Genomic DNA, 11301 nt, shown 5'->3' on the forward strand with positions numbered 1-11301 from the left:
GGTCTTGATCTCCTGACCTCGTGATCCACCCACCTCAGCCTCCCAAAGTACTAGGATCATAGGCGTGAGCCACTGCGCCAGGCCAAGCATTCTTAAAAGTAAAAGAAGGAACATGAGAGGTTTCCAGGGTGCTGGAAATGCTCTTCTTTATCCCCTTCCCTTCCTCCCTCCCTGGGAATGTTTTTTATCCACCGTCTGCCCCCATTTCTCCCTCTTAGAGACAGGATTTCGCTTTGTCTACCAGGCTGGAGTGCAGTGGTGCAATCATGGCTCGCTGCAGCCTTGACATCCTCGGCTCAGGCAATCCTCCCACCTCAGCCTCCTGAGTAGCTGGGACCACAGGTGCGCACCACCATGCCCGGCTATTTTTGTTTGTTTTGTAGAGACAGGGTCTTGCCATGTTGCCCAGGGTGGTCTTGAACTCCTGGGTTCAAGCAATCTGCCTGCCTCTGTCATCCCAAAGTGTTGGGATTACAGGCGTGAGCCACTGTGTCCAGTCTGCTCTTGATCTAGATGTGGCGGATGGTAACATGGGTATGTGTAAAATTCCATCAAAGTGTACATTGAATTTCTACATGCTTTTCTGTGTACGTTATAGCTCAGTGAAAAGAAAATAAGAAAATGTTTCCCCCAAACCCCGTAACTATATACTGCGTGCAGCCAGGTGTCCATGAAGGCAATACCCAGGGAATGCCAGTGGGTAAGGACACAGGCTCACAGGCTGGGGAGCAGAGCGACAGCAGCTCAGGTGCCTCCTCTCTCATTTACTCCTGTCAACCCTGGAAGGAGTCACTGTCCCTGTTTTGCAGATGAGGGACTAAGATTTAGGGAGGCGAAGGGGCCAGGAGGGCTACCTGTATTGTCAAACAACAGCAAAGGGCTAGGACTGCCAAGATCCCTGCTATCTGCAGCTGCCAAAGGTGGGGTGGGAATGGGCCGCAGCCAGTATCTCTCCCTCTCAGGTTCAGGCTGGCTACAACCAGCACCCGAGTCGCTGTTTCCGGAGAACGAAGTGCGGAGGCCAAGGAGGAAATCCCCGGGTGGGGAGCGTGTACTGGGGCCTTCCAGGAATTATGAAACTTGATCCTGCAGGCCACGAGCCCTAGCAGAGCGGAGTCAAAGCAGGGGGAACCTCAAACCCAGCACTGGGCAAGGGAGGCATTAGAACGTCAGGCTGGCCAGAGGTTGCTACAGACGTGTCCTCAGGCCGACCATCCTCCCCAGTCTTCTCTCGCTCCCACCCAAGCACACAGGACAACAGGGATGGAGGGCGGGCTGGACCATGAGGGGCTGACTCCCAGGGTCAGGACTGAAGCAAGGGGGCTGATAAAGACTCAGGAAAAGTTTCAGGCTTAATCCCCACCCACAAAGCAGCTTTAGGCCACTGGGTTCCACCACAAAGACACTGGCTCACTTTGTGAAGGAGCAGCAGGGAAGTGGGGGCGGGGAGGGCGGGGTCGGGGCAGGACAGAGTCAGACTGGGAGAAAGGGTGGGGCTGTGGGAAAAGCAGGAGAGTTCTAGGGAAAGTTCTAGTTGGAGGAAATGAAGTAGGAGAAGCAAAGAAAGGACTAGCAGGAGGTGGCTGGGGGCTCTGGAGCAGTGGAAGGGGGTCAGCCCTTCTCAGTCTATAGCTGGCAAATGCACACCTAAGGAGAGGCTTACACGGAGCTCACCCATCCACCCTGATTGTTGGCTGGGGAAAGAAGGGCATCCGTTTTGGGTGCCAGGCCCTCAGGCTGGCCTCCCAATCTCGGCCGGCCACATGGGTAGAAAGAGCTGTCTCTGCCACAAGCTGAGCTAATTTCCTTGACTCAGTTCCATCCTACCAATCCTCTGCCAGTCAGCCAAGAAGCAAGGAGGCCTGCAGTCTTGCGAAGGGAGTGGCGGGTGAGAGAGAACTGGTTCTGTCCTCCGTAAGGATCTAGCTCCCTATCTACAGAAGGAGGCCTCTGGGTTTGATTTGGAGGGAACCAAGGACTCTGGCTGGCATTTTCTATCCGCAGGAGCTCTAAACCTTAGATTCTTTCCTCCCCATTCTGCTCCCCCTCCAAAGGACACACGGCTCTTGCCCCAGTACCCCCAGGCAAACTAGGCTGACTGAATTCATTCTGAAGAAGGAGCCATCCGGGAAGGGGAACGAGGGAATTCTGGTATTTCTGAGCAGCTGTACACCAGGTGCTGTGGACGGGAGGGTCTCATCCCTCAGGCGTGCAGGGCAGAACCACGGTGAAGATCCAGCAACCTAGGGCCTTCCTGTGGACTCTCCTGCAGTCTAAAGACACCCCAGAGTATACTGCTCTCTCAGACTAAGAACTTTTACCCACCACACCTGACGCCCCTCTCCTAACTTCCGGACCCTCAGAATCTGACGTGCACGTCCCATACGACCTGAGGATACCCTATCACACCAGCAGGCCAGCCATGTCTAAGATCTGTCGGTCTTAGAGTTCACCAGCATAGCAATAAAGTATTAGTAGTTAAGAACTTGGGTGATAAAGTTTGAAAGACCTGGATCCAAATCCCAGATAGTGCATGTGACTTCTGAGCTATGGTTTTCTCTACAAAATACCTCTATTTCAACACACTTGTTAAGATTTTAAAACAACATATATAATATAAAGAGCTACTTATGATGTTTAACACCAAGTAAGCACTTGATAAATGACAGCAGTATTATTACACTCAGAGACTTCAGGACGGGCATTTGAGCAGAGACTGGTGGCTGGGGCGGGGGCCAGCACCGAGGCGTTGAGAAGCCCTGCTGCACCTCCCCTCAGAATCTTCCCAAGCTGAAACATATCCAGGTGTTAACCCAACCCCTGGAAACTCAGCTCAGCTCCAGCTCCCTCAGAAAGGCGAAGGCAGGCAGGAGCCCCAGGGGTCCAGGTGCAAGTGAGGTTTAGCCCTTTAAACAAATGGGAAACAGCATGAAAGGCTGAGTAGGAGTAGGAGGGACACATCAGACCAAACAAGCGGGGGTGAGTGGAGACGTGAAAACACAGCTGTCGACTGCCCATGAACTGGCAAGTTACCTTGACGAAGCTCAGAGGGGAAAGCACATCCATGAGGAAACTGCTCCACGAGTCATTAAAGGCAGCATCGGAAAGGAGGCTTATGATCCCAGAGTTCAGTTCCTGCAAACTGACCATGCCAGCTCAGAGGCTTGGCCCCTGGCCTCCAGGCTACTTCCCCTGCCACAGATATTTAACACCGTCTTTACAGACTTTCCAGCCCTGAGTTCTGATGTCCGTGAGGTCTCCCTCCCCTGCCGGCTGATCTCCAGCCCTCTTTGCCGTTGCTGACCCAGGATCAGAGACATGGGACTGTCCCTGAAGCAGGCTGAAAGCTCCCGGCCTTCAGACTCCAGAGCGGAGGAGGGCAGGTCACAGTGGTTCCCACAGGGAAACCTGGGACTGGTCAGGGAAGGGCGAAGGAGCTGGCAGATACCTACCCAATGATGTATATGTCAAGATTCAGGTTCTGGTTGTTCAGCTGAAGCAGGTCACTGAGATCTAGAGGGGGCGCTGCTGAGGCCACGTTCCAAGTCACCACATGTATGCTGTGGAAGGGATGCAGAGGGAAGTCATGGAGGAAGGAGGGTAAGAGAGTGCACGGGGTCGGCCGGGCACGTGGCTCACGCTTGTCATCCCAGCACTTTGGGAGGCCAAGGCAGGCGGATCACCTGAGGTCAGGAGTTCGAGACCAGCCTGGCCAATATGGTGAAACGCTGTCTCAAAAGAAAAAAAAAAAAGATAGTGCACGGGGTCTAGGCCTGCTCATGTCACCACAATCCACCACACTCATGATGGAAATGCGGGTTTCTGCGCTAGTGGAGGGAATGGGGATACATCAGCTGTCTGTCCTTACCTTTCTCTGCTGAAGCAGGAAATCCCCACCCTGGACTGGGTCCTCCATGCTGGCTCACAGCCGCCCACACCTGGCGGCACTGGTGCTGCTGATATAGCAGAGTTCCCAAAGGGAGCCCAAGACTTTCAGGTCAGGCTAGGGAAGGGTTAGGGGGCTGAACTGCCAGGAATGTATTAATTCCATCAGCTCCTCCAGCCACCCATACACCTCTGTGATCATCTATGGCTCAGTCAGCAACTTCCCATCCCTACTTCTCACCCCAAGTGATCCTAAGACCACCGGGAAGATCCTGGGGGTTCAGATTTCACCTTGTGATAGGCCTCAGCACTACAAGGGCAGAGGAATTTAAAAAATAAAAGAGATAACACCACCACATTCCCTTCCTCTCTCCTCCCTAGCAGATCCCGGGAGGAAACCAATTTTGCCAAGCACTTCAGAGAGCCTTTTTTTTTTTTTTTTTTTGAGACAGAGTCTCGCTCTGTTGCCCAGACTGCAGTGGAGTGGGACGATCTCGGCTCACTGCAGCCTCCGCTTCCCAGGTTCCAGCGGTTCTCCTGCCTCAACCTCCCAAGTAGCTGGGATTACAGGTGTGTCCCACAACACCTGGCTATTTTTTGTATTTTTAGTAGAGACGGGGTTTCACCATGTTGGCCAGGCTGGTCTTGAACTCCTGATCTCAGGTGATCTGCCCGCCTCAGCCTCTCAAAGTGCTGGGATTACAGGCCTGAGTCACCGCGCCGGGCCAAGGAGTTTTTAAGTAACAGGTTTCTTGACGTCTCTCTTAAGAGACTATGCTCTATGTCTGTGTAGGATTCCGTGAAAAATAAAAAGTACTCTCTCGGGAAAAGTCATCAGTTGGATAACATTTTCCACCTCAGCTTACAAGTCTTAGGGAAGCAAGAAAACTAGATCAGGGGCCTCAATGACACGGGATCCAGTCAGAGGCTCAGAGGAAGGAGAGACGTACAGATGTCTTTAGCAAAACAGTCAGTCACAGCAGCTCTTCAAGAAGCCCCAGACTGTGCGGAGCACAGAGCAGGCAGGAGCTGCAGACCCTGCAGAGACCAGGAGCAGCCTGGCGTGAGTCCTAGGCACACGATGAGGAGTGCCTGCAGCAGCTGGAGATCTGGAATGGCAGAGAGTACATACAGGGGGACGGGAGAAAAGAGCAGATGATGCCAAAACATCTCTTCTCCAACAGACCCTGTTCTTAGAGGTCGACGTTCTCAAAAGCACTTCAAGAAATTCTTGGCCAGTTTAAAGCAACTTCCTGTCCCTCCCTGTTAACATAAACAACACGGTACAGATACCACCTTCCCAGGCACTCAGCCTGAGATTGTGTGCTTCATTTGTTTACGATCTCCCCCTGCTGTCCGACAGAGGCTTAAGGAACAAAAGACCTTTTACTCAAGTGACTTATTTTCCCAGACTCACTCTAAGAGGATGGAGAGCAAAAGTCCGGATTTCTTGTTCCCCTTCTCAAATCCGACGATTAGCCGCAAATCCAAGCATCGTGACTTACACTAAGTGGGCGATTAGCGTCGTTCCCCGTGAAAGAGCAGGCAAGAGACCAGGCTAAGTCACTTCACTAAAGGATCTTATCTCAATCTGATTTCGGATTCCCGGGGGTCACCATGGGATCAGGCAGACCTCCTGATGTATGTGCTGATGAGAAGTAGGAACAAGATTTGTAACCTAGAGCTGAAGGGTGACGGCCTCGTTATGTCTTTAACCTCAAACAACCCAACACGGCTGTCCTCTCTAGAAAGCAACCGGGACACCTGCTTGCCAGCCCCAGTGGGAACGAGCTTGGCAGCCTCGGCTTAGAGGGGGCGCGAGGCTCGGGCCCAACACAGCCCACCTGACACAGGCGTGGGAGAAGGTGGTAGCGCCCCTTAACCAAAGGCAGTCATGGAGGTCTGGTGCCTTGTCTCCCGGTCTGCGTCCACCCCCAGCCCGCAGCCCGACGGGGTCGGCGGCAGCAATCCCCCGAGTAGGCCTGCCTCTGCCGCCAGCGTCTCCTCACCTGAGCCTCCTGCCTTTCGGCCCGCTCAGCTTCCGCGAGCTCATGGCCGCCGTCGTCCCCGCGCGCTGGTCCAGCAGGTTCGCGTCTCCCGGCCAGCGGGTCCCGGCCAGAGCAGCCCTGCGGGCGGCCGGTCGGACGCCTCGCTGTCGCGGGCTGTTTTTCTTCCGGACTCCGACCTTCCGCCCCGGCTTCCGTCAGAGACGGGCCAAGAGCGCACCCCGGGCTCTGGGTGGTGCGGTTCGCAGGAGGAGGCGGGACTCTCCCACCAGCGCAAAGCTGCGAGAGGCTGAGCGAAGACGGGATCGCGGACGTCAGGGGGGCGTGTCGGGCCTGTCATCGGCGCACGACGCAGCAGTACCCCAGACAACGCGGGGTGCGCGCCCGCCGTCCGCGGCTCCCAGCGTGCCCCGCGCCAGGGACCGTTTTCCGGCGGAAGTTGTCTCTTCGCCGCCGCCGCCGCCGCCGCCGCAGCCTCTGCCCCACTCGCGGGGCATCCGAGAACCCCGTCCTTGTGTTGTCTTCGCCCCGGCTCCCCGCCGTCCAGAGACCCAGGGGCAAACGAGGGTCGGGGGTGGCGACATGCAGCCTAACCACTGTCCTGCCTGGGATCCGGCCTCCCCCGCCCCCCAGCTGCAGGTAATCTCCCCCTTCCCGTGGCGCTCACGCCGCTACTGCAGCGCCTCCCTTCTCCACGCCCACTTTCAGGCGGCTTTCTGCCCCAAACTGATTAGGTTACCTATGGTATAGAGGACGTTTGGGGATTCCCGGACTCCTGGAAAATTAGCCGTCAATAAATGAAACGTAGGCCGGGCGCGGTGGCTCCCGCCTGTCATCCCAGCACTTTGGGAGGCTGAGGCGGGCGGATCACTTGAGGTCAGGAGTTCGAGACCAGCCTGGCCAACATGGTGAAACCCCCGTCTCTGCTAAAAATACAAAAGTTAGCTGGGCTTGATGGCGCGCGCCTGTTAATTCCAGCTACTTGGGAGGCCGGGGCAGGAGAATCGCCTGAACCCGGGAGGCGGAGGTTGCAGTGAGCCAAGATTGCGCCACTGCACCCCAGCCTGCGCGACAGCGAGATTTCATCTCAAAAAAAAAAAAAGCCGAGATGGGGTTTCGCCATGTTAGTCAGGCTGGTCTCGAACTCCTGACCGCAGGTGATCCACACGCCTCGGCCTTCTAAAGTGCTGCGATTACAGGTGTGAGCCACCGCACCCGGCCTAACACTACTTTAAATAAATGTTTTGGTTGTTTGGTAGGGTGGATAAGGAGGAAGATGTGAAGAGGAGGCAGACAAAAGCAAAAGGAAATCCTGTCAGTAGGAAACGGTCAAATTACAATTCAGATGTGCAATGTTTGCGTAAGTAAACTGACAACGGAAATTTTCAGACACATCTTGGTACCTCTTCCTAATCTTGCCCTGGTAAAATGGGGGTTATCAGTGCAAGTTTGAGGATATATACAGTTGGAAAATGGACATCACCAAACTGGACTCCAGAAAGCTCTGTCTAGGATTTTATTAGACTGCTTTTTTCTCAATATACCTGTATTGGAAGATTGAGACAAAAAGGCACAACCTCACATTAAATAAACAAGGTAATCTAATCAATTCTACAAAGTGTAGTTTGTAAAAGAAGTAGCACTGGGAACCAACCAAAGTAAGTCAGGGAGTCCCAGCAGGGACTGTAAAAGGAGAACTTGGGAAGCTATACACATGCCCACGATACTGACCCTGTCCCGGACCTCTCTGCATGAGAAGGCCAGAGCCCAGCACCCCTCCTACAGAGGCACTGCTGCTTCTGTTGGGGCTGTGACCCTGGAATTCTAATGGAAGCAGCTGGTCTGCAGCGGCATGGCACACAGTCAGGGTACTACCCCTGGAGCTGAGCCTTGATCATAAGTCCCTCTGAGTGCTAGTCAGTTTGGGGCCGGGGAGGGGGGCGTTGACGAGGAAAGGGGGTACTTAAAAGAAGCCAACACTGTTGCCCAGCAGCAACACCATCCATGGGGATGGAACAGACCAGAGACATCCTCCTTTGTTTATGTGGGCTGGAGTTCCAGATCCAGGCTGACCTTAGCTCATAATGGATGCTTTTCAACTGGGGCAACAGGTGGAGGTGGGAGGAGCCCTCATTAGGGCTAAAGTGATATGTGTGGGTCTCAAGAACCAAAGGAAGGAGACTAACAGCTGCTGACCCTCAGACCACGTAAACAACTGTCTGCCTAGAATGTTAGTTTGTCTCTTTCGAGATAACCCACATCTGGACGTCCCCTAGTTGATGAATGAAGAAGGGACATCTTTAAGTACAAATATAATTAATAGCTAATACAGAGCTTACAGGAAAACATTTACATTTTTCTCCAGTAGGAATGCCTCTTCTCCAACTTTCCAAGTCAGATAAATGCTACCAGCAGTTGAGATGCTACCCAGATGCATTACTAAAGACCCCTCAAGGTGACGAGACTGACACAGAGGAAGGTGTCTGTAACAAGACATCTGGTTCCAAAGGGACCTCAATGAAGGTCAGAGCTAACCATGCTGGGGGGTCTGAGTCTGTCCACCCTTGCCCCAGGAGGGCCACAGGGAAGCGTCCATCAGGATGGCACAGGTGCAATCCTGTGAGACACTCCCTTATTGCACTTAGAAATGAGTAAGGCAAACAAACTGACAAAAACAGGATACATTCTCCCACCCACTTCTTGCTTCCCAAAGATTTGGTCTCTCATTAGCAGATGCACCCAGGCTAGCGTGGGCTGGGGTCATGGCACACTTAGGCCAACGTGCTTCATAAGGTTTGGGGACTGTCAGGTGACACTACAGCTCTCTCAGCTTCTCCCACTAAGAGGCAAACTCAGGCTCTGCCAAGTTGTAGGAAGCTATGAACACTGGGCAGCGTCCATTCCCCTGGAGCCTGGGCTTCCTCACCAGCCTACTTTGGTCGGGTTCTGGACTATGATCACTACTTGCTTTGGATTTTCCAGGACAGAACTCAGCCTGGGGGTAGGACGGGCTAAGTTCTTGATCCCCAAATTCCTTTCCGGCACCTGGAGGCGAGGGAACATGTTCTGCTGGAAAAAGCTTTTTGCATGCTCATATTGTGCAGCATGAAAGATCAGGACTCTTGTGTCCTAACCAGCCTCAAAGACAGAGGACAGGGACCTAAGAAAGCACAGAGAAAAGAGGATTATTGCTGAGTGGCAGCACCAGCCCCAAAGGGAAGAGGAGGAGCGGGGACGTACAGAGCTCCTCGGGGTCGGACAGTTGGCATCTAGGGGGTGACTCAATTCTAGGGGCCACATTCTAGGAGAATTCCCTCCAAGTGGAGAGTTGACTGGGGTGATTCTGTAGGTTCTGCAGAGAGATTCAGAGTGGGCAACAGGAGGGCCAAGAAGCCACAGGTGTTTCTAAGAGTAGCAACTAGAGATTCAGTGATTGGGGCGGGGTTCGTCATATTTGTTCAATCTTCTTAAATAGAGACTGGCTGAGCCTTGGGTACCTCCACAGTGCTCGAGTGCCCTAACAATGGATTACTGGGAGCAGAAGTCAGAGCTGCAAAACCACATTGCTATTTTGTGGAAGTGGGGGGGCAGGGGAAACACTGTATCTTTAGCTCATCCCCTCTCCCCACATGAGCACTCAAAATTGCAAAGATCTGCCCAGGAAGCAAAATACCTCAGTTTATCCCAAGGTTGAGAACAAATGAACTTAAATCATTTAAATCACCACATCACAAAAGGCAGCTATTTGAAAGACTGAAAATATCACTTGGAAATAAAGGCCGGGGGCACACACAGAAATGGGTCAGAACACAATGGAGAAAGACAGAGGAGCTGTAAATACAGCAGCCTACACGCCACGTATCAGAGGAGCAGGCTCCTGCACACGCGGGCTCTGTAACACCAGACGGTCTATTTGTTCACAATATTAAAGGGCATCTAGAATTAGCTACAGTAAGGGATCGAAAGTTGCCTGAAGAATGGGCACAGAACGGCTGCGTCCGAAGATGGCCTGTCACTTGGGAGGGTGGAGCTGCTGGGCCTTCCTGTTGACCACTGTCTTGCAAAACTAGAAGAAAAATAAAAGTATTAAGGAAGCAAGAGGAGAAAACAGAAACATTGTAAATCATCCTGAAAAGGAGGAGGAATGCCAGTGGGTGGGTGGGGAAGAGAGTGGGGAGGGCACTGTGGCCCGAGCGGTGATTGAGAAGCTGGCATCACAGCAGTCCACCTAATTCCACCCTCCTGCCTCCCAGAAGCTGCTTTAGGAACATGGGGCAGGGAGAGTAGGCAGGGCCTGGCATCACTGCTGGTGAGACCCTGGCCCTCCTTACCCTCTTAGTGTTAGAGGCCAGTTTTTATTTGCGAAAATGATTTTCTCTCTGAGCCTAATTGGGAGCAGAGCCAGGTTTTTCATTCAGTGATTAGACTGCTGTGAGCTGCTGGAATCCCATGACTCGGGCAGTGTACAGGGCACTGGGAAGCCAGCCCTGAGAGCTAATGGAAGGAAGAGGCTTGGGGAAGAGTGACAACATGAAACAAGGGGCCCCCACTCTGGCCTGTGACCAGGGCAGAAACACCCTCCCAGCATCAGAAAGGTGCCACCTCTGATGAGGGCAGCTTGGTGCGGGATCGGGGGTGTGAAGAGGAAGGAAATGAAAAACCAGACACAGCAGTGGGTTCTAACAAAAGCTGTCTGGCCAGCAAGTTTTCCAAGGGGGAAGGGCAGGTAATGGCAGCTTTAGGGAGCTAGGAACTGGCGCTGGCGTGGGAGGGCCAGGGAGTGCCCAGCATGACAGCTGCAACGTGAGATGGATCAAGGTGCCGAGAGGAAGAGTGATTAGCAGCAGATGAACTTCCCTTCTATGTCCACCACCCTCCCTGTCCATGTCTCTATCTGGGTGGTTCTTTGGAAAACGTCCCTGAAATGTCCCAATAGCCATAATCTCTTCTAGTGGAAGCAAAGAGCTGTTTAGCATGGCAACCATCATGACTAGAGGGAAGGAGGAATAGGTTTTCTGACTCCATAGTGAGCTGCTGAGGCCTCGAAACCCAAACTGATTTTAGTGTCTGTGACACACAGTGAGAAATTTGGTACGTACAGTGCAGAGGGGAAGGGTGGCTTTAGTCATCTGCTGTCATTCCTTTCACTGGGTCCTTTTGTCTCATCTGGAAAAGAAAAAGCAGGAAAAATGAAAGGCTCCTGCTGCTGATGGAACTCCCGCCTTCTCAGTCCTGCCCATCGGTGGGGTGGGTCATATTTTGTGTACAAAGCAAGACACTGAAGGACAGAATTCTGTATATGGATTCGAAGCCATACATTTCCAGGTCTGTCACTGGCCTCACCATCCATGATTTCTAGTTCTCTTCCTTGTGTCACGGTGTTTGAAGCACCTTTTTTTTTTTTTTTTTT

The 11301-nt window shown here is 53.0% G+C and overlaps 2 protein-coding genes and 1 long non-coding RNA gene across 6 annotated transcripts in view; 1 reads left to right on the top strand and 2 right to left on the bottom strand.

Annotated features, from left to right (window-relative positions):
* The window catches only part of INPP5K (inositol polyphosphate-5-phosphatase K), a 22946-nt gene extending 16638 nt beyond the window's left edge, over window positions 1–6308 (bottom strand). For 2 of the 3 annotated variants that reach the window (XM_011955905.1, XM_011955887.1), the window contains exons 1-3: window positions 5895–6308; window positions 3453–3560; window positions 3034–3142 (exon numbers count right to left, since the gene is read on the bottom strand). In XM_011955905.1, coding sequence (XP_011811295.1) covers window positions 3034–3142; window positions 3453–3560; window positions 5895–5938 — 261 coding nt within the window. In that variant the 5' untranslated portion in view covers window positions 5939–6308. The remainder of the gene's footprint in view (window positions 1–3033; window positions 3143–3452; window positions 3561–5894) is intronic. The other variant, XM_011955895.1, reaches the window with a different exon arrangement.
* A 7-nt stretch (window positions 6309–6315) lies between these two features.
* Window positions 6316–7271, top strand: LOC105521643. Its single transcript, XR_001003301.1, has 2 exons — window positions 6316–6530; window positions 7151–7271. It is a non-coding gene; the product is annotated as an uncharacterized LOC105521643 (long non-coding RNA).
* Window positions 7272–7394: 123 nt separating this feature from the next.
* Window positions 7395–11301, bottom strand: part of PITPNA (phosphatidylinositol transfer protein, alpha) — a 38462-nt gene continuing 34555 nt past the window's right edge. For both annotated transcript variants that reach the window (XM_011955924.1, XM_011955929.1), the window contains exons 11-12: window positions 10991–11057; window positions 7395–9957 (exon numbers count right to left, since the gene is read on the bottom strand). In XM_011955924.1, the coding sequence (XP_011811314.1) occupies window positions 11013–11057 (45 nt within the window). In that variant the 3' untranslated portion in view covers window positions 7395–9957; window positions 10991–11012. The remainder of the gene's footprint in view (window positions 9958–10990; window positions 11058–11301) is intronic.

This window comes from Colobus angolensis, unplaced genomic scaffold, assembly GCF_000951035.1.
Source record: "Colobus angolensis palliatus isolate OR3802 unplaced genomic scaffold, Cang.pa_1.0 Scaffold110, whole genome shotgun sequence".
In the NCBI taxonomy this organism is placed as follows: Eukaryota; Metazoa; Chordata; class Mammalia; order Primates; family Cercopithecidae; genus Colobus; species Colobus angolensis.